The 23,310-nt window shown below is 46.4% G+C and overlaps 1 protein-coding gene across 1 annotated transcript in view; it reads right to left on the bottom strand.

Annotated features, from left to right (window-relative positions):
• The window catches only part of LOC142785203 (uncharacterized), a 103,500-nt gene that overhangs the window by 24,741 nt on the left and 55,449 nt on the right, over positions 1–23,310 (bottom strand). Inside the window, exon 4 of the mRNA XM_075883652.1 lies at positions 3,725–3,791. Coding sequence (XP_075739767.1) covers positions 3,725–3,791 — 67 coding nt within the window. The remainder of the gene's footprint in view (positions 1–3,724; positions 3,792–23,310) is intronic.

The following is a 23,310-nucleotide window of genomic DNA, read 5'->3' as shown; positions in this document are numbered from 1 at the left end:
AACCCTCCAGCTACGACTGCCACAGCTACTCACTCTTGGATCGTCAGTTGACCCCCTTGCGAGCCCCCTCTGTTTTCTGGACTCTGAAATGAGGACACGGATTGGCTACACCAATATGACATAGTGAATGCAGCGAACTGTTGGGTCGATCCACACAAACTCCGCCACATATCCTTTCATCTTACTGGCATGACGAAGACTTGGTTTTTTAATTACCAGATCGACTTTCCCGACTGGGACGTCTTCAAAGAACATCTGCGACAAGACTTTGCTAGTCCAGCAGTTCGAGCCAGCCTGGCAAAGAGAACTCTTGATGGTCGCAAACAACTACGCGAGTCTTATACCGCATATATCGAGGATGTTCTCTCTCTTTGTCAACGCGTCAACACCTTCATGACCGAGACAAAGTGCACCATCTGTTCAAAGGCATAGGTTCTCTTGCCTTGAATGCTTTGGTCACAAACGACCCAACTACCGTTGCTTGATTGATGTTTTATTTTATTTATTACATACTGCCAATACCTTTAGGAATTATTGCAGGAAGGACACAAACTATAAACAAATAAGGAAAAAAGACAAAAGGAAAAACACTGCGAAATAACATAAGTGTTTTTTCTTTTTTCCCCTTTTTTTGTGCTGAATGGCAAAGTTAAGATAAACAGGAAAATTCACATTAGCTAAACATTTATACACAACTGTGAAATCTGTTTAGTGCTGACACAATATATCAATATACTTGCGATTATACAATCATAGTTACACATTAGTACGTAAGCTTTACAAAAAATACGAAAAAAAATATACATTCTATGCACAAGTAGTGGAATGTGGGTAGCAGAATACCAATAGTAGTACACATCGCTAAGGAAAAATGCGAAATATTTGTAGTTTTATGTTTGTGCATCATGTAAGTAATTTTCAAGTAGTGATAAAAAGGTAGTTAGTGAGGTGGTATTGGTAGTAGTAGAAGGTAAGTCGTTCACTGTCGTATGGCTAGCGGAAAGAAAGTACTTAAAGCAATTTGTATGAAAGCGTTATTCATTTAGGGTGTATGTGTGCTTTAGTAGAGTTATTCTTGTGTCAGAAATAGAGATATACCGTATTTACTCACATAATCCTCGCACTCGCATAATTCTCGCACCCCCCACATCGCCCTAAAAAAATACGAAAAAATTTTTTCCTCGAGTAATTATGGCACCCCCGAAAACTGCCGCAATAATGTCTGCTCGTTCCAGCCACTGATGATGATAGCGTGCGCCATTTGGCGCCATCTCTTAAGCATCAAGCGTACTATTGCACGGAGATTCAAACCAATCCAAGCCAAACCGAAGTGGCCAGTGCGCGTTGCGGCGTGTTTTGTATGTTGCGTCGGTTATCTTGGCACGTTATGGGGCGATACTGAAGCCACACGGCTGCTTCAAGTTGCAAGTGATAGATCATACGCTAAACAACGGCAACAGGGCCGCCGGTAGGCCTTTCGGAGCCTACGAGTTTTGTGTTCGCTACTGGTGACGACAGCTGAAAGCCACCAAGACGCGTTGGGCCTGCCGTGTGCCTAAAGCTGGGTTTGATGGTAAATTAGAAGTGTGGCAGCTTGGGCTAGTTGGTATGGCATGACGATAGTTATAGAGCGAGAACACAACGACGACACAGAGACAAGAAGGACACGAGCGCTAACTTCCAACTGAGTATTTTTATTGCGCAGAGCACGAAAATATATAGAGGAGACAGTAACCATTTCATAAAAACGATATGGCACAAGGAGCAGAACACGAGTAAGAAAAAAAAAACAACACAAAAACAAAGGCACCGAAAAACAGCAAAGAAAAATCTAGAAGAAAACAAAACAGAAAGGTAAAGATGATATAACTACCTGCCCGCACCGAAACCTTCGAGGAACCTGCGTTCCTTCTCGGACAAAGCCACGGAAGGCTTGCTAACACAAGGCACCTGTTCGCGTGCCATCTGCGCGGCCTCGACAATGACTCGGGTGCTTTCATCTCAGTGTTTGCACAGAGTCGCTGTGTCCCTTTACCTCTACTCAGTGATCTTCTATTGGCAAAAATGGGCAAAAAACTGCAGGAAAAGTTAGAAGGCTCGCATGTCGTCAAAATATTCAGATACGTGGATGAGTTCTTGGTTCTTCTAAATTGTAATTCTTCTATGTTTCACTCGTTTGCGACTCAAACTATAGGTGTATTCAAGATTGTTTAAAGCCTCTTGTGTTGACACATGAAATGCCCGATAATGACAAGTTACGCTTTTTGTATTTAAATCTGGTTTTTAGCTCACAGGACATCTGTTGGTGTTATGAACCACGTGCGCAGAAACCTCTACTTCCCTTTTCTTCCGCTCACAGTAAGATAGTTAAGCGAGGCATAGCACAAACCTGCCTTGAGAATGCTTTAAATAGGTCGTGCGCCCACAATATCTCTGCGAGCTTCAAAGCTCAAGTTTCCCGGCTTAAGGCTTCAGGTTTCCCCGAGGCGTTTATCGCGTCTGTTGCCGAGACGATCCTGCGAACTAATAAGGAAGAGCAGAGGAAGCGACAGAATCTGAACAACACGGATACAAAACGTGAAAGGATAGCCGTGATTCCATACATACACCAGATGTCACACAGGCTCGAAAAAATCGGAAAACAAGTTGGAGTTCGTGTCCTGTTCTCCGCACCATGCAAATTAATCAGCCTCACCAAATCTACAAAGCCCCTGAAAACGCAATCATCAACGGAATGCAGAGTTCAACATCGAAACAGGTATGCGGCCTGCTCCCGGGAAGTTGTCTATAGGACCCCCCTTTGATGTGGTGCTTGTTATGTCGGAACGACCGGAAGGTGTCTGAACGATCGGCTGAGAGAACACGCGAACAATTTTAGAAACGGGAAAGATGGTTTTCTTGCCCAGCACTGCACTGAGTGATATTGTGCTCCCCTCTTCAAGAACACAGCGACGCTGTACAAACACAGAGATGAAAGCACCCGAGTCATTGTCGAGGCCGCGCAGATGGCACGCGAACAGGTGCCTTGTATTAGCAAGCCCTCCGTGGTTTTGTCCGAGAAGAAACGCAGGTTCCTCGAAGGTTTCGGTGCGGGCAGGTAGTTATATTATCTTTACCTTTCCGTTTCGTTTTCTTCTAGACTTTTCCTTGCTGTTTTTCAGTGCTTTTGTTTTTTTTTGTTGTTTGTTTTTTTTTACTGATGTTCTGCTCTTTGTGCCATACGGTTTTCATCACATGGTTACTGTCTCCTCTATATATTTTCGTGCTCTGCGCAATAAACTCAGTTGGAAGTTAGCGCTCGTGTCTTTCGTGTCCTTCTTGTCTCTGTGTCGTCGTTTTGTTCTCGCGCTATAACTATCGTCATTGATGGTAAACTTTATTTCTTCAGAAGAAAACTTTTCAGAAGTATGCTTCAGCCTCGAGAGACTGTGGTTTCATTTTCAAACTATGAAAACACACCGTTTGGTGTAGAATAGTGGAAATAGAGCAGGCTGTAGCACTATCGATCATTCAGCACAGCTGTCACATCACTGCCTTCTGTCACAGCCCTTGCGCTAGATGGCAAATGAGCTGTAGCACTTGACGCATTATCGATAACAGATTTCTATAAAGAAAAACTATAGAATACCATTGAATGTTCAGGTATCTCTAGCAAACACATGAAAAGTGAAGCAACATCACTGCAAAATAAAATAATTTAAAAACAATCTGAAAGAATACATACGGAGAGTCCTGTACAGATGACTCTGGGCTGCAATGGCGACGCCCACACCAGCGCGACGACGGCCGCCCTAAGAAAAAGTAAGACCGCAAGTTCAAGATGCTAAGCTGCACTGAATGACGAGAATGCTTTGACGACATGTAAAAAAAAACGCATTACATGATGTCCAAGCAGCCCACTTTTCTATTGTTTGAAGAGGTCAATTTCTTTGTTACTATACAGGCGACACCTTAGGTGCATTAGAGTTGCTGACCACAGGTGCCGTGTCTCTGCCTTGCTATTCCAGGAGAAAGCGAACAAAGAAAGGCAAGAAAGAAAAAAGGTCGTGAGTATGTTCTACACTAGACTGTACAGACACAAGCAACACTGTAGTGTAGACCACAAATGATGCTGGTAATTGTCTACAGACATAACTTACAGCTACTAATGCACCATTCTAAAAAAATTATCAGTGAATTAACAAGGCACAAATACAGCCATAGTCTTCATGAGGCAAGCCGTCCTCATCGAAGTTGCTAGTTGCACCCGGACCACTGGTGGCACAGTGTTCTTTGCACGGCAGCCATAACGCTTAAAAAGGATCTGTAGCAATGGTGAATACAGAGTGAAATTTCAATGCAACAAATCTCAAAGAACCGCTAAATATTATCCTTTATTGTGAAGTCTTTTTAAAGAAAGTAATAAAACTTTGAACAAAAATAGTAAAGATTAACTCATGAGCCGCATACCCATGCTGTGTATACATTATCGAGCAACCACATTATGCTCAAATAAGTGCGAAAAAAACTCGAGGTAATACAGAACCAGTGCACATTTTGAAAAAGAGGGCAGTCTATCTTGATGTGAGCAGCTCGACTTCTGGAAAATAAACTATTACGGTAAGCAGGCGCGTCCTTCTTACGCACTGCGAAATGTTAGCAGTTAATACGAATTCTTCACGTTGGTTTGCGTGCACTGTTTCAACGTAGTCTTTACTCTCGTCGCAGTTTCTTTACCACAATGGATGATACGGATCTTATTGGTCATTAGCTAAGCTCACATGCACGCTTTGTTGAAGCACTGTAGGTTGTGTGAGCGTTAGTACAGCATGAACGAGTTATTATCAGAGACTTCAACCAATAGATCTCTCGTATTGCATTTTTCACCGTCTAAGCATTCCTCTCGTGCTGTTTCCGTAGCTCATCTTGAATGTTCAACCACCAACAAAAAGGCTAGAAACCAGCCCACATGTCAAGCTGCCTGACAAAAGCAAGGATGACGGGGCAAAGCCTAACTTGAAAAGCAAGTTCCAGACGATGATGATGACAACAGGGCTATCGCACAATTGAATAGTGCAGGCAAAGAGAAATATGTCAGCATTCTCATCATGACGAGAGTGGCAGCCACGGAGCTGGGCATAATGTTTACAGCCGTGAATAGCTTCTTAAAGTCGTCATTCATTATTTTGGAGTGTTCTGAAAATGTAAGGGAGATAAAATTCGATAAATTATTCTGAAACATGCAATATTCTGAAATTTGTAGTAGTGAAACATTTTTACAATTAACCAATGAACATTTGGAGGGGAATTTTCGAAAAAAACCATTATATTGAGGATTGCTACAACGAGATTCGACTGCATAGTGTAGTACTTTCGGAGAAGTGCTAAAGGTTGATAATTTGAACAACCATGAAAAAAAGAAGATTCAAATGAACAATCCACAGAATGAAAGTAAGCTCATGCTATGCAGACAAATGACAAAGAAGTAAGGTAGATCCCCACCTTTGCAACAAGGTAATCAAGCCTGCCTCCGAACACACAAACAGCAGTATACAAAAATTCAAAAGCTCAGTTATTACGAAGTTTTATAAGATGTCCATGGGCAATACAGTAATTTGACAATGAAAAGTGGCAAAGGACTTCATACTTTAGCCAACAGATGATTCATTGGCACAGTCATTTTCCTTCTTCCTTGTGTAATGTGTTTTGCAAATTTTACTTGCTCTATTATCGCAGCAGCAGCTCAATATCTTCTTATTTTCCAGCATTGGTTTACACTTGCACTCTGAGCACTGGGTGGGTAGGTACCCATTTGTATGCGTTTCTTTTACTGAGAAATCATGTTCACACGTGCACATGTTGGCACATCTTTCCATTTATGCCACACAACTTTAGCCACATGACAAATGTAATTCATATACCCCTCCAGCACTGCATTCTGCATATGATTTCGTGTAGTGCTTCTTGCACCCCGTTTTCGTGGCCACCTATGAACGTGCATAAGACTGCAAGCTCCTTAAGCATCAAAAACTTCACCTCAACTCCATGTCGTTTCCCAACCTTCTTGTGGTGGTACAGCATTGTATGCACATGGGGCACAACTATACATGTCTTATCGACCTTCACCCTTCGAGAAGGAACATTAGAGTTTCTGGCCTTCAACAAAACCCCAGCACCCTCTAGGCACAAGCACAGCCAAACTTTTCGAACTGGGCATGCGCAAAGGGGCATTGTCAAATACTGCTACAACAAAATTTCCTCCACGATGAATAATTTGCGATTCCCTGTCAGCTGACCATTAAGTGCACAGTTTGCCGGTGTGCCGCCGAGCTGGTGGGCTCGGCGGCACACCCGCGATGGGTCATCCTAACCCGCTTGACTTCTTCGCTACGCAGTTCTTCGTGCTGCCCTGGAACCTGATGCTACTGCAGAACTTCGACCAGCCTACCCGGTCTCCACTACCATGCAGCGCTGACCACTTGCCTGTGAACGCGTCACCTCGCCATGACGGGGTGCGCCAGCCCGGCCGGTACTGTGCACTGGAATGCGCATCACCGCCAAACGCTATAACTACGGTTGCCTCAAGGTCATCAGCTGGCATCTTGAATTTCGGGCACGCTATCTTCCGACAGCGCCACCGTTCCTTGGAGCACCAATATAAACCCTGGGCAGACGCTCACTGTGCCTAGTGGGCTCGGCGGCACACCGGCGATGGGTCATCCTAACCCGCTTGACTTCACTACGCAGGTAACGAATTACCACTGCCTTTACGCTAAGCGAACTGGATGCCGATCATTACTTGTTCTGCTGAGCCCATGGCGCTCCATCTCTGTAGTTCTCGGTTGTGCCAAAATGCTGTTGAAATTGTTATTAGCAGGTGATATTGAGACTAATCCTGGACCTAGGAATGAACACTGTGTGGTGTCTAAGTGGTGCCTAGTGACATGCTTGATATACTGAAGACGTTGCAATCTGGGCAGTCTGATATGCTTGAGCAGTTAGGTTCAATCAGATCAACCCTTGATGAACATGAAAAATGTTCAATGACCTGAGCTCGCAGTTGACCAAAATAGAATCCGACTTACAATCACTTTCAAGGGTTCAGTCTCAGTTTGAAATCATTGAAAGTGTTGCCACTAACAGCGGTGCTCAGGTAACTAGGCTGTCTGACCGGATTAGCCACATGGAAAGCACATCCCAAAGGCGCAACCTGATCTTTTACGGGTTCAGTGATGTGCGAAACGAGGCGTGGCGTGTTAGTGAAGAACTGGTTACTGATCTCTGTCACAAAAGCCTGGGCATGACTATTCGAAGTCGTGACATAGAACGTGCCCATAGACTCGGAGCTTATCGTGAGGGGAAATGGCGACCGATAATAGTAAAATTTGCCCACATCAAGGATAAAGAAGCACTCCTTTCGTCTAGCAGTAAACTGAAAGGCACAGATTACGGCATCAGTGAAGACTTTGCCCCGGAAATTCGTGTAGCCAGAAGGCGCCTCATCGAATTTGGAAAAACACAGCACTCCCCGTTTAAGCTCCGTTATGACAAGCTTATCTGTGGCAGAAAAACATACGTTTTTGATCAGGCTAAGCAGTTGGTTGTCGAACCTCAGGCCTAGCAACGAGCGCAAAAGCCACGAAGACCGAATCAGAGTGTTAAGCATGATCTCTCACTGCTTTACACTAACATTTGCAGCTTGATGCCAAAACGCGATCCGTCATGCACCTTGATCTCTTCTTCTAGCAACGTCATTCTGTTGACGGAAACGTGGCTAACCTCTAACATACTTGATTCTGAGATTCTTCTTGATCAGCCATATTTTGATATCTTTCGCAAGGACCACTTTGATGATAACCGTGGGGGCGGTGTGGCGATTGCCACACATCGCTTGCTTAAGTGCTCTGCTGTAAATGTTAAAAATTCTCTGGAAATGGTTTGGACGTGCTGCCACGCCACTTCACCGCACATGTTAATCGGCTGTTGCTACCGTCCACCAAGTGCCGATAGCTCCTTTTTTTCGTCTTTTCACAAAGCATTGTTAGAACTAACAACAACGTATCCCAACACTCCAGTCTTATTATTCGGTGATTTCAATTTTTCTTCAATAGATTGGAGTAATGTTGCGTCATGTCTTGCACAAAATAACATGGCTGCAGAATTTGTAAACATAAGTTTGCTTTTTCGCCTCTCACAGCTGGTCATTAAACCTACCCGAGTAACATAACACTCATCAACAGTCTTGGACCTCCTTTTCACGTCACACCCCGATAATGTGCCCCCCCCCCCCCTACGTATATCCGTGGTTTTAGTGACCACAACGTCATTCATGCAACATTTCCTTGCAACGTCTTAAAAAGCAAGAAATCTAAAAAAGTACTCACGCTATACGACAAAGCCGATTATTCAAGCATCAACCGTGAACTTTCTGTTTTTCTCGAGAAACTTGCCCTTACATATCGGCAGCATTCAACTGAGAGCATTCGGATACTATTCAAAGCCGAAATGCTGCGTTTAATGAATCTCTACATCCCAACTATCGCTATAAATGAAAAAGCCCGTTCCCCCTGGTTTAACAAGTCTTTAAAAGGCTTAAGTAATAAAAAAAGCGATTATTTCGAGTTGCTAAACGAACTGGGTCATCCTCGGCCTGGCAAAAGCATAATAAGGTCGTTAAAGAATACAAGTCATTAAAAGCACGCGCCAAGCGTGACTACTATTCGACTACCATACCAAATATGTTGCAATCTAACCCGCGCCGTTTTCGGAAAATGATTAAGCCTGATAATAGAAGTGCCATTTCACTATGTGATAACATGGGGACACCCATTACTGATTCCGAAGTTCCCGACGAACTGAATCTAGCGTTTTGTTCAGTGTTCACAAAACAAGTACAGATGCATTACCACACTTTCCATATTTCAATTTTCCTCCAATGGAGGGTATTGAATTCAGGGCAGAGGGCATTGTCAAGGTCATTGACTCCCTGAAGTGTTCTTCATCCTGCGGTATTGATGGAATCAACGCTTAAGCACTAAAAAGTACAAAATATGCGTGCAGTGCGATTCTTTGTATTATCTTTCGGCACTCACTTGACACAGGTACAGTGCCAGATGATTGGAGGACAGGGAAGGTCATTCCAATCTTCAAAATAGGTGACCGGTCTTCCCCTGGAAACTACCGTCCCATTTCCCTCGCCAACATATGCTCCAAGGTCATGGAACACGTCATCTACTCTTAAGGGGAGACGAGAGTCGAAAAATCGCGTTTAGCAAAATTTCTGGTATTTCTGATTTTTATTGCTTTGTAATCTTCAAACCTTCTTTCATCTGTGAAAATTTCAAAACTAAATTCGAACCGCAAAATGCAAAAAATGTATGAAGGCATCGCGGTGGCTCGAAATTTCGTGAATTTGCGCCGATATTGGCCATCTTTGACTGCGCGCTGCTCCCCGTCGCAGTGCCGCCCGCCATCGCGATCACTTGGGAAAGTTGCGTCCGGCCTTCTTCGTACAGCTCCGACGACCGCCAGTTTCGTACGTGGGCAAAAAAAAAAAAACGAGGCCTTTTTATTACGTGGTTTGAGCGGTTTGAAACGCGCGGCACCCTAAGCCGCATCGCCATTGGCTACCGAGTCGTCATCAGCTGTGTTGGTGGCGGCCATCGGCATTTGGTCCGTCTGCTTTTCTGCGCGTCTACGCATACTTCCGGGATGACAAGCCCTAAAAAGTGCAACCTGAGACCGCAGAAGTTTCGAACAAAGCACAAGTTCAAGGGAAGGCGGCGTAAAGCGCCCAGAACGACGGCGACGAACGAGAATGCGCCTACGTGTGCTAGGCCTGAGGGCGACATCGACGAGTGCACGAGCGACAGTGGCTGCGATGAAGGGATTGACGCTGCGCTTTCTTTCGTCAGTGCTTCGGAAAAGAAGCTCGGCTTCTTTGAAAAAGACGAAAGACAGCGCGATGAGGTTTGTGCAACGACAGTTTTGTGCGACACCCTCTTGCTGACGGCACTTGTGGCAGGTGGGGCATGCCCTGCTTGCGGTATTCAAAAACTTTCCGTTCGAGAGCCGGCAGAAAAGCGCAAGGAACTTTCCTCGCTCCTCAAACTTCATTGCGAAAACAGCTAATGCTCAGCGACTGTTCTTTCGTGCTCCTATACGTCACTGCGTGTTACAGCGGACGGCAGCAGCCCAGTGAGCCAACGGTACGACAGTGGGAGCTCCCGAGATAGTTTCGCTGTAAATGTGAAGGCGGTGGTGGCTGCACGCAATGTCGGCATCGGTCATGAGCAATTGTCGAGATTTTGCTCCATTATTAAACTCCCAAAGCCAATGCACCACCGAGGATTTTTTTCTATAGCAAAGAAGGTGCACACCGCTGCCATGGCAGCTGTGAGTGAAAACTTGCGCCGATCCAGAGAGTTGACGAAAGAAGTAGCAGGCGAAACTGATGTGGCTGTTATGTTCGACGGCACTTCGCAGAAGAGGGGCCACAAAAGCCACAACGGGATTGGTGCAGTTATCTCCTTAGATACTGGCCTCTGCTTAGACTTCGAGGTCATATCAAATTACTGCCTGACATGCAGTAGGCACAAGGATATGGGCCCAGACAAGGAACTGTGGCAGGCATTCCGAGGCCCAGTCTGTGAAAACAATGCAGACTGTTCCTCCCATGCCATGGAAATGGAGGCTGCGATGCGCATTTGGCAGAGAACATTGACTTATGACACGCCACTGCATTTCATGACATTCTTGAGTGACGGTGAAAGCAAAGCATATAGTGCAGTTGCAGGGTCAAAAGTCTATGGTGCTGTCAATATAGAAAAAGAAGACTGCACTAATCATGTGGCCAAGAGACTTGGCACCGCGCTACGGAAGCTGCATGTGCCATTACCACGAGGGCAGAAAATGAAAGAGCCAGCCATGCAGAAGCTCCAAACATACTATCAGATTGCCATAACAAGCAACAGAGGGAGTGTACGGGATATGTACACTACAGTATGGGCTTCGTACTTCCACTCATGCTCTACCGACAATGCTGGCAGCCACAAGTTTTGCCCTGCAGGAACAGAGTCGTGGTGCAAACATCAACGCGCTGAAGCACTTGGTGAGCCTGCACCATGTCACACACCTCTCCTGACAAAAGCACAGGGATTGGCTGTTATGCCCATTTATAAGCGGCTAACGGATGAGAAGCTCCTCGCTCGATGCATCAAAGGGAAAACCCATAACGCATCGGAATCCCTGAACAGCAAAATTTGGCTACTTTGCCCCCAAGTCTAAGTTTGTCTCCCGAACGGTTGTCGAGACTGCCGCAGCTATGGCAATCCTGTGGTTCAACAAGGGTCATGCTACTTTCGAGCACATCCTGAAAGAGCTCAACATACTGCCATCTAGAGATCTAGTTACTTTCAGTGATTCCCGCGATGCAAGGCGCATCAAGAGAATGTCCGAAAGTCTGACAGCAGAAGCAAGGGCCCACCGTCGTCGTGGAGTGAAAAGGGCACGGCTAGAAGAGAGTGCTCGCAAGGACCGCGAGGGCACAACCTATGCTGCAGGACAGTTCTAGTAACTTGCAGTGCTTTTCAAAGTTCTGTTGAACATTATGGCCAAAGATTATGCATTTCTAACAACTCTGATAAAAAAAAGGTTTCAAACTTTCAAATGCGTTTTTCTCCTTTTCCAGTTTTGTGTGATCTGTGCTTCTTATACACGCTAGTTCGTATACTTAGAATTGTCATACCTCTATGAAATTTTCCACATAGCATGATGAAGGCCCATAGAGTGCAAGTATCTATTCAGATTGTCAGTGCTGCTTGATTATGTTTTTCAAAAAGTACATAACATTGAAAGCCCTTGGCAACTAGAGCCAGAGTAAATTTTTCTATTTTATTATTGTATTTCACCTTTTTACACACAAAATTAATATAGTTTTTTGCACTCTGCAGTTCCAAAGGATCATAGTCAGCTATATCTGCATGCTTTATCTCAAATTTTTATAGGTCACAATTGTTGCATAACAGTGGCCATATTTTGCAGTATCTGACCTGCAGAAAGAAAACCGAGCAATCTACATGAAAATAAATGACATATTTGAAAAGAGGAGAAAAAACTCTATTAGCATGCCAATTTGTGTTAAATTCAGACTCTTATTAAAGAAAATCGTTTTTCGAGTAGCATCTCCCCTTAACACCAAGAAATGTACCTTTGCTAGCAAGACAATCAAGGTTCTCGGCCACCTTGTCAGCAAAGAAGGAATTCGGCCCGACCCCGAGAATCTTGCCGCTGTCCTCGATTTTTCTCGTCCACTACGTCAAAAGGACCTGCGCAGCTTTCTTGGGTTATCTTCTTACTTCCGGCGCTTCATACGTGGTTTCGCGGAACTTGCGGCTCCGCTCCATCAACTCCTCGCAAAGAACGTCCCCTTCATTTGGTCCGAAGACTGCGAAAGCGCTTTCACGGCATTGAAGCAAGCCCTCACGTCGGATCCGGTACTGTGCCACTTCGATTCCACCGCACCCACCATCCATGACGCAAGTAGTCATGGTCTTGGTGCGGTACTCTTGCAGCGTGACAAAAACTCACGCGAACGCGTCGTTGCTTACGCAAGTCGTGCTCTTACCGCTCCAGAAAAGAACTACACTATCACAGAGCAGGAGTGCCTTACTGTTGTTTGGGCAGTGCAAAGATTTTGACCATATCTTCACGGCCGTCATTTTACCGTTGTGACCGACCATAACGCCCTATGCTGGCTTTCATCGCTGAAAAACTTATCGGGACGCCTTGGTCACTTCGCTTGCAGGAGTATGATATCGATGTAGCCTACAGATCTGGGAAGAAGCATCAAGATGCTGATGCTCTATCGCGCTATCTTTTGCCCAGCGGAAGCAATTCACCATCGATACTCCAAAACGACAGCACCTCTCCAAATCGCAGCGCTAAGTTCATCACCTGCCACCCTATCCGTCCTTGTTTAACAACGTGTCGACCCATACTGCCACACCATTGTTGACCGCTTGACCGGCTCTACTACTCCCAACGGCAGACTCCGTCGACAACTTAAACAATTTAAGCTTGTCAGCGATGCTTTATGTCACTACATTTACCACATCGATGGCAACAAGTGGGTACCCGTCATCCAACGTGCTCTGCAACGTAAAGTTCTGGAAGCCTTTCATGATGATCCAACCGCTGCTCATATAGGCTACCACAAGACTTACGACAAAATTCGAAGTCGTTTTTGGCCTGGCCTCTTTTCAGCCGTCGCTAAGTACGTCGCCTCCTGTGTCCATTGCCAACGGCGAAAACGACCGACAACTGCTCCGGCTGGCTTAATGCAACCTCTTCCTTGTCCTGCCTCACCTTTTGAAGTCGTTGGAATCGACTTGTATGGCCCTCTTCCTATATCATCCAATAGGAATCGCTGGATTGTCACGGCAGTCGACCACCTCACCCGCTACGCAGAAACAGCTTCTATACCATCTGGGACTGCCACTGAGATCGCCGATTTCTTTCTTTGCCACATCTTTTTGCGTCATTGAGCTCCACGCATTCTCCTCAGTGATCGTGGCAAAGTCTTCCTATCTTCCATTCTCGAGCATGTTTTGCGTGCCTCGAACACTGTTCACAAGACCACTTCTAGCTACCACCCGCAGACCAACAGATTGACTGAATGGTTTTATCGGACCCTATCGGACATGATCGCCATGTACATTCACCCCAACCACACGAACTGGGATGCAATTCTACTCATCGCGACATTCGCCTATAATGCGGCTGCTCAACGCACTACCGGCTTTTCTCCATTTTTTCTCGTCCATGGTCGCTCGCCGAGTTTCACTCTGGATTTCTCTTTCCTTTCGGCCCCTGCACCCTCGACGGCTCCTTTCTCTGAAGAATTCCTATCTCGTCTCGCACACTGCCGTCACCAGGCCCGTGTTAACACCGGCCTCTCTCAAGACACTCGAAAATCTCGCTACGACTCGTCTCGCTGTGTTTCGAGTTTTTCCCCTGGTGACGAAGTTCTTCTATGGACTCCACTACGCGTCCCCGGCCTATGCGACAAATTCATCAGTCGCTTCATTGGGCCATACACGGTGGCCGAACAGACATCTCCTGTAAATTACCGCGTTTCTCCTCTTAGCGCCAGTCCTGATCATCGTTGCCGAGGAACAGAGATAGTGCACGTATCTCGTTTAAAGCATTATGCGCGATGCATTTCATAATACTGTCAAGCGACCAGGCAGCCGCTTTCACCGCGCGGGGGAATTAGTGTGAGCGCGACAAGCGAATGACTCTTTATTCTCTTTGTAATCATCATCACCTGCACATCTTCATCTAAAAATATCATCACCAGCGTGATTTAGCTCGAGCCTGGCCGAATAAACCGGTTTCTCACAATATTACTAAGTATTACAAAATTGGAATGTGACGATAGTTCAGCTGTGAAAGGACTAACTTTCACTTAGAAACAGGCCGTATTTCAGCTTGTTCGAGCTGCAATAAAGCCTGCAGCTGACAATATGCAGCTCGAATCAGGCTTATTGTCTGCTTTGTTGCTTGGAGGTGTGCTTCATGTCGGCGAGCTACAAGTTGGCTGACTTCGCGCTTTTTCCGCGCCAAACTGTTGCCGTTACACACGAGCTATCGTGTTCATCTTGGTCTCGTTTGGAAGGGTCGTTTTTCACCTTCAATTTCCCGCCACCGCTGGCTCACCTTGCTTATTAGTTTTTTAGCGAAAACGCGTCATCGAGAAGCACTATCGCGTGATTCAATTGGCTGCTTGGGGCACGTGAGGCATCCGATTGGCCAAGGGGCGCTTTCGGCGTCTGCTTCACCATCGTGACGCGCACAGACATGCGCAATTTTGTCATGGTGCTACTGACTGCTTGCGGAAGTAAAGAAGTTCCGTGCTACAGTAATTTGTGAAGCGGGTTCGGCGGTGGTTCGTTCGCTGTCGCAACTTCAGAAAGATCCCCGCTATGGCTCAGGACAACGAGGATAACGAACTCGACGCGGTCAACGGCGGTCGCCCAATCACTGGTGTAGGCCTAAGTCACGTACGAGCCTATTGGTTGCCGACAACGTTACCGAGAACGGCTGTGTTTTGCAGCGTCATCAGTTAGAGGACGGCAAGTAAAAAGCAGAAGTGAAGCTACCAGAGATATCAGTCTTTGTGGTGACCGAACGGAAGTGCAGTCTTGTCGCTAACCCGCCGATGTTGTGGTTCCCCCGCCTGACGAAAGGACCTTGAACTGCGCGACAGGTCGTCAGAGCGGAGTGTGCCGCGCGTCGACCAACAACAGAAAGTCAATCCGTTCGCAGTGATCATGCTCGCGGTCCTCGCAATGAAGGCTACTGGCAACAGGTAGGCTGCTTTTAACGTGTTCGCAACGTTGTCGCAATCTCCGCTCGAAAATGCGGCAGTCTTACGTGAAAAGGAACTTAACACCTCGGCACTTGTGTAGCCTCAAAATTGATGAGCGAGGGAGCAACTTTGGTTCGCGACACTTACTCTGGACAAGCCGGAAAACATCGTTGCGTTATTCGACGGATCGTGGATGACGCACGCACATTTGTCGCACATCGGCGTCAGTACAGTCACCGAACTGATAAGCGGCCTCGCGACAGACGAGCACACAGCGACAACTTGCTACAGGACTAGAAGAAACGACACGCTGGTACAAACAATCAGTCCTATTACATTCCCGGTGCATATTAACCGACTAAAAGTATGTGTGCCATGATTTTTTTCTTCAAAACGGCGAAATTAAGTTTTAACAGCATTATTCTCGAAGCACAGATTTTGACTACTTTCTTTTGCTTGTTCGGTAAAAGTGGACCTAGGACAGCTAGAGCTGCAATTGTTTTTGCACAATGTAGCTAAATGTGCACAAAAAACAAAAACATTGCTGGGAGCCTATATTTAATGGGCAGCTACGTTTTTTATTTTATTATAAAAAAGTTTCTGTATTTGGTTACATGCAATGAACATTACTGTGCTGTAATTCGAGAAGTACTTGTTCAATTTTTGATCAGCTTGCAGCATTGCACTCCTTAGGCTTTCTAGCATTCATTTATATGTCAATGGCTGTGTAATTATAGGAGCATACATTTTTACAGTTAAAAATGTTACAATTGTTTGTTTTCTTCATTTTCTCAAAATGGCAATTTTGTACACACCGCATGAAAATTGCTGCAATATATCCGAAAATATTACAGATAGCAGAATATTTTATTTTGCAGCATGAAGCTATATGTTTGGAGCACACAACATAGGAAGCAGATTTTGATTTCTCTCGATGCAAATTTTTCAAACTAGTCTTTTGTATGCCCACGCAATGGCCACATTCAGGGCTGTGAAGTTTAGTGTACTGTAAAGTAAGAAATAATGACCCTTCAAAAAAGTGCTTCTTATGTTGCATGTCTTATGCTTTCTGCTGTCAATCCCTATGTTATTTATAAATTTTTGACAGGTGGTTATTTTTCTATTCTGGTAAGAATATAAATTGGTATCTTGATTATTTATTCAACTAATAAAGCTACAGAAAAAATAACTACATTTTTAAAATCCGGAGAACAAGCTAAGTAGGCATGCCAACTTCTGTCACACTTGGTTCAAAAATAAAAGAGAGCCCTAAGAACCTTGGTCCCCCCTTAAAAATGAACCAGACCGTTGCACACGATAAAAAAGCATTTATTCTCAGAACAAGTGAAACTCCGCAAAATTTCACCATCTGAAAACATCATTTTAAATAAATTCAAAATGAATGCACTAGAGCAACAGATGTGACCATGTAATTTTCATCATCCACTATTTTTCTGCTTCGACCCCGGAGTCATTCTTTCTGTAGTCTCCATCAAGTGTCGCAGTTCGAGAGGAAGTTGCTGTGATTTCATGATGACAAGTCACCTCGAAGGTCAGGTTTGCCACTTGCATAAAACTTTCGACAGATGAGATGACCTCACCTGCTAAGGTTTTGTATCGGAGCTTTGTGCCTTTCTGATGGCTCTTCAAGGCAAATTACCCTGTTGTTGCGATGCCAAACATCTTCTACAATACAGTGGAACCATGATTATACAACTTTCAGGGGACCAAGTAAAACAGTCATATAACCCAGGCGTCATGTAATCGAAAAAGAAACCCGCCCGCATTTTCCTACGGGGGGAACTCCAGTAAATGCGTTACAAAGTGGAGGGGGTATCGCGTGAACATTGCGCAATTGGGTATAGTTTGTGAATGTTTAACCGTTATTACACCTTTATTGTTCTTATTCATTGAATGAAGGAGAGTGGTATGACGCTGATGTTGGGTTTGCCCCACTACTGAGTGAAGGTAATGTTGCTTCCATCACATCTACTCGAGTCAAGAAAAGCATCAAGTCAAGCGAAAGCCAAGTAAAGACTCCCTTGCTTGAGTGAATTCCAAATGCACGATCCAGTGCCTAGACATACAGGGTGGCCAGCGAACGGTTTTGCAGGGCAAGCGGTTGATTTTTTACTAGCAGACACTGCCTGCGTTGGCTTTGTGAGAGGAGAAAGGGGGAGGGAAGCGACAGTTTTGCAGGTGTCTTCCTAGGCCAGCACATATTTTGTGCCGGCCTAGGAATTAAATTATTCTTGCCAGGTGGCAGCTAATGCCAGCATTGCTTAGTTCAAGGAGATAAAAAGGAGTCCTTATTCTCAACCTTACAAAAAACAAAAAATAGAATTCGACGCGTATATTTATATTGTTACGTGGAAAATAACAGCTGTCAGTCCGCAGCCACAACGCAGCTCACCGACAACTTCCAGTTCTTCACTCTCAGTCTGAGGCACCTTACTTGGGTATGCCCCACTATGCCCTCTTTCAGTCAGACGAAATCACGTAACACGACCCCCGGCGGCAAAAGCGCAGACCCGGCAAGTTTACGGGGCCACAGCAGAAGTAGTGTGGTAACGCTTGAGCCTTGATACGTGGACGATGTCCCTAGACAGCAGAGCGGACGAGGTTGATGGATTATCAGGGACAATTTCATATGTAGTGTCGGTCACTCGTCTAAGCACGCGGTATGGGCCCGTGAAACGAGAGAGAAGTTTTTCTGAAAGGCCTGCATGTCGCGTAGGGGACCAAAGAAGAACGAGGGAACCTGTTGGAAAGTGTTCGTCGCGATGCCGCTCATCGTAACGGTGCTTCTGCGAATCTTGGGATGCCATTAATCTGCTGCGGGCAAGCTGACGAGCGTGGTCAGCTCGGGTAATAGCGTCGCGTGCATATTCAGAAGTAGACTGCGCAGTGGCTGGCAGGAAGGTATCCAAAGGCAATGTTGGTTCGCGTCTAAACAGAAGGTAAAATGGCGAGTACCCGGCAGTGTCATGCCGGGAGGAATTGTATGCGAACGTCACGTAGGGTAGTGCAAGGTCCCAATCACGATGGTCGGCCGAGACGTATTTCGATAGCATGTCTGTCAGGGTGCGGTTTAAACGTTCTGTAAGCCCGTTTGTCTGGGGGTGGTACGATGTCGTGAGCTTATGTTGGGTAGAGCAGGAACGCAGGATATCGTCAACCACTTTCGAAAGGAACGTACGGCCTCGGTCTGTCAGCAGTTGACGAAGGGCTCCATGCACTAAAATGAAATCGCGTAGTAGAAAATCAGCGACGTCTGTAGCGCAGCTTGTTGGCATGGCTCGCGTAACTGCATAACGGGTTGTTTCCGGAGGCGGATGTTGGGAAGGGACCGAGAAGGTCCAAACCAACACGGAAGAATGGCTCCGATGGGATGTCGATGGGCTGAAGATATCCGAAAGGTAGTCCCGACGGCTTTTTGCGACGCTGGGAAATTTCACAAGCATTGACATAGCGACGTACAGAGCGTGAAAGGCCAGGCCAGTAGAAGCGGCGGCGCACACGGTCATATGTGCGAGAGACACCAAGGTGACCCGCGGTTGGCGCGCCATGGAGCCCGCGTAGGACTGTGGAACGCAGGTGCTTTGGTATGACCAGAAGTAGGTCGTGACCACTGGGTGATAAATTACGCCGATATAAGGTGTCGTCCTTTAAGGTAAACATGCGAACAGAAGCGTCTTGCGGTGAAGATTCCAGCTGTTGTATTAGGCGGCTGATATCCGGATCGCGACGCTGCTCGTCCCCGAGATGAAGCAGCTGGGAAATGGAAAGGACGCAGCCCACAGAATCAGTGCTCGTAGGATCGCAGTCGGCCACAGGGTAGCGTGACAGACAATCCACATCTTTGTACAGTTTTCCTGATTTGTACACTACGGTGTAAGAATACTCCTGGAGGCGGAGTGCCCAGCGGGCGAGACGACCTGTGGGATCTTTGAGGGAGGCGAGCCAGCAGAGAGCGTGGTGGTCGGTAAGAACTATAAATGGTCGGCCGTATAAGTAAGGGCGAAATTTCGCGACTGCCCACACCAGCGCTAGGCTTTCGCGCTCTGTGATGGAATAATTACGCTCCGAGGTGGACAGCAGCCTGCTGGCATAAGCTATCACGCGACTCTGCCCACGTTGTCGCTGAGCCAACACAGCGCCTATTCCGTAACCGCTGGCATCGGTGCGCACTTCGGTCGGTGCCGTAGGGTCGAAGTGAGCCAGCACAGGAGAAGAAGTGAGCAAAGTGGTCAGGTCGGAAAATGCTGCTGCTTGCGAGGGACCCCAGGTAAACGTCTCATCTGGTTCGAGTAAATCTGTTAGGGGCCGAGCGATTTCTGCGAAGTTCTTGATGAACCGCCGAAAATAGGAGCAGAGCCCCACAAAGCTGCGGACATCTTTAGCGGTTTTCGGCACAGGAAAGTCCTTCACAGCTCGAACTTTTTCTGGATAAGGCTGTACGCCGTAAGCGTCAACAATATGTCCAAGTAATGTAATGCGACGGCGACCAAACCGGCACTTGGATGAATTCAGCTGAAGGCCGGCGAGACGGAATACATCAAGAATTTTCGACAGTCTCTCAAGGTGCGCTTCAAAAGTGGGAGCAAACACAATCACGTCATCCAGATAACAAAGACACGTAGACCACTTGAATCCATGGAACAGGGAGTCCATCATTCGTTCAAAGGTGGCGGGGGCATTACATAAGCCGAAAGGCATGACTTTGAATTGGTAGAGGCCATCGGGTGTTACAAAAGCCGTCTTCTCTCGGTCCATGGGGTCCACGGCAATCTGCCAATAACCAGAACGAAGATCGATGGAAGAAAAGTAGGCGGCACCATGGAGGCAATCAAGGGCGTCATCAATGTGGGGCAGAGGGTATGAGTCTTTCTTGGCGATGTTGTTAAGGTGGCGATAGTCCACACAAAATCGCCACGATCCGTCCTTTTTAACTAATACCACCGGGGATGCCCAGGGACTGGAGGATGGTTCAATAATGTCCTTCGCTAGCATCTTGTTCACCTCCTTCTGAATTATGCTCCGCTCAAAAGCAGACACTCTGTAGGGACGGCGGTGAACAGGGTTGGCATCACCTGTGTGTATGCGATGCTGGACAAAGGACATCTGCCCAAGAGGTCGGTCAGCAAAATCGAAAATATACTGGTAGGCCTCGAGAAGATGTTGTAGGGCTTCAACTTGCAGAGGCGGAAGATCAGTGGCGATCATGTCTACAATTTGACGGCTGCCCAAATGTGTTGCGAGTGATCTGCGCTGCGGTGAAACAAGTGTGTCTAAGGCAAGCACTTCAATTTGTGAATCGAGCAACGGACACAGGTGGGCCACAGAAATGCCTTGTGGAAGCACATGATTGATGTAGCCGAAATTGGCAAGAGGTAGACAAGTTTTGTTATCTGTGATGCTGAGCACCGTATAGGGCACTGCAACATTGTGCGCAAGGAGTACGTCGGTGAGAGGCGGAGCGTAATAGTCACCGTCGGGCACAGCTGGTGAGCACAGAAAATCGACGTACGTCACAGTTTTGGAGGGCAGGCGAACAAAATCGCTTCATTGTAATCGGCACGTAGGTTGGTACGGGGCGGCACTGATTTGTGGCAGTTCAAGGCGGAGCACACCAGCGGAGCAATCAATCAGAGCAGAGTTGGCGGCAAGAAAATCGAGGCTGAATATATTGTGACAAAAAGTGCATTGCTGAAATGAATTGAGCATCAGGGCACTTTGGAAAAGCTGCATAGTGTTTGTCGTGACAAGAAATATTTTTGGACTACAAATGGTCTATAATGTTGAGTAAACTAGAAGAGTTGGTGGACTTTTGTGCAGTTGGTGCAAGCTTTACTCGAATATGCGCAACAAGGCACAGGAAGATGGCACTGTACCTAAATGGCACAATTAGCACCACTGTTCTTTCCGATGTCATACAGTGGAAAACATTTTAGTTCAACATCACTAGCAACATGATTGACCAGAACAAATGTTATACGAAATATGTCCTCCCACCGTGAGGCAGTCCCTGGCTGCAATGCTGGCCGGGACTGGCTGACGCCGGATCCTCCGTGGGCTGGGCCTGCTCAGGGGGGCTCCACAGGCACCTCTTCTTGCCACTGCTCTTCCCCCTGGCCTCCAGCTTTCGCTTCTCGGCAACATGCTCGTGCGAGACCTGCCGAGCATGGCTTCGCAAGAAATAGCGAGGCTGCTCGCTATCTGCCTGAGCGTTCACTGGGGCTGGGCTGTGGGAAATTAATGTGCACATTTCTCTCTTTCTGCCTAACGTAAATTTGAGCAAGTAGAACTGCAATGCCAGAATTTCGCTCTTTACAAACAGGCTCTCTCTCTTGCACAATGTCAGCTTACTGAAAGAAATGACAAGTTTAAGCTTCAACCCCGGTAAATGATCAGCTTTGCAGAAGTACAGACATCACATTTTCAGAAAAGAACAAGTTCAGCACAAATGCTCTACCAAGCTTGATAAATCTCAATGGCTGGGCGGGTGTGAATCAATGTATGCAGTTTCCTGGCATACTTTCTTTGGCATCTAAAGAGCAAACTGGAACTAATGAGCTACAAAGTGAGCCTAGTGCTCCGATGTATCTGATTTAACTGCCATATTGTAGGGCCGCACCGAAAATATTTTCTTTGTAGAAGTGCACAAATATATGAAATACTTTTCTAACAATTTTTGCTACTCTGTTTGACTGGCACTAGAATTGTACTATTCGAAGTATTCGAAACACAGTCGAGCCCGCTTATAATGAACCTGAGCGTGACGTGGCATCCGTTCGCTGTATCCTGAAGTTCATAGTAAATGAAACAAAGCTTTTAAAAAAAGTTGCGAGTGAAAACACAAACTTTTCGGTTCAAAAAATGCGTGACGCTTGTGTATCGAAGAACAGAAGCGATAAGGGCGGTCTCGAGTTCATTTAAAACGGCAAATTGCTCGTTCGCTGAGGCCCGTGGCATAAGCTGCATGACGCACTGGCTCCAAAGTTCAGTCGTTCTCGCAATCCGATTCCTACAAATCGCTCTCGCTACGTACTTCATTCACAATGCCCCAACTTGTGCACGGTTCCGCAGTGTCGGCATCATCATTGGCCGTAATTAAACCATCACAACAGATGTCCCCCCCCACTCTCGCAGGTCAGAAAATGCTAGAGGGAGCCGATTTATGCGGTCGTCTAAACATCGGCTCCTGCTTGTTCACCTTTTTTTTTTCTGTGAAAGTTAGCTATGTGTTTGATTCCTTTTGCTCCAGTTGACGCCCGAAGTCTTGAAGACGTGTAAACAATTTTGTCACGGGGATGGATCTTTTACCGAATTTTGAAGGACTTTTTTGTTAGACCACACTGTGGCTTGCTAGGCCTAAAGTTAGGCTTAGCTAAGCCTAACGAAAGGCTCAGCACATTTCAGCTTTCAAGATAGCTATGCAAGTCACTGTGCAAGGGGAGGACATTTCTCCTGAAGAATTCCAGTGTTCTGGATGGACAACGGCGCTTTGTAAGCGTAAGTCAACTAAAGCACTCGGGGCGGGCGCTGAAGTTCAAGGCCCACCATACAGCAAGAACGCTGACACCCGATCTGCCGCCAACGTGAAGAAATGCCTACCCAAAGCGTCAAGGCTGCCTCATCTACCAAGGAAGCATTTTCAAATCATTGTTAGGCCTTGGGGAGGCCTGAACGTCAAGAGTACCAGTAACGTCCGGATTTCTCAAGCCCTCTCGACAGCGGCGCATTTCCCAGCTGCGGATATCGCAGAATACATCGTTTGTCGTAACGCTGTGCAGAACATTGTTGTGATTAGTACGCCATCGCAAGCCAACGCTAAGGCCTACGCAAGTCTAGAGGCCATCACCGTTATCAACGCAGGGTATGAGGTTAGCTCTTACATTGCTGCGCCCGACAACACATGCAAGGACATCATCAGAAACATCGATAGGGAAATTGAGGAC

This window comes from Rhipicephalus microplus, unplaced genomic scaffold, assembly GCF_043290135.1.
Source record: "Rhipicephalus microplus isolate Deutch F79 unplaced genomic scaffold, USDA_Rmic scaffold_19, whole genome shotgun sequence".
NCBI classification, from domain to species: domain Eukaryota; kingdom Metazoa; phylum Arthropoda; class Arachnida; order Ixodida; family Ixodidae; genus Rhipicephalus; species Rhipicephalus microplus.
The sequence above is the reverse complement of the archived record's forward strand: the minus strand, read 5'-3'. Positions and strand labels throughout refer to the sequence as shown.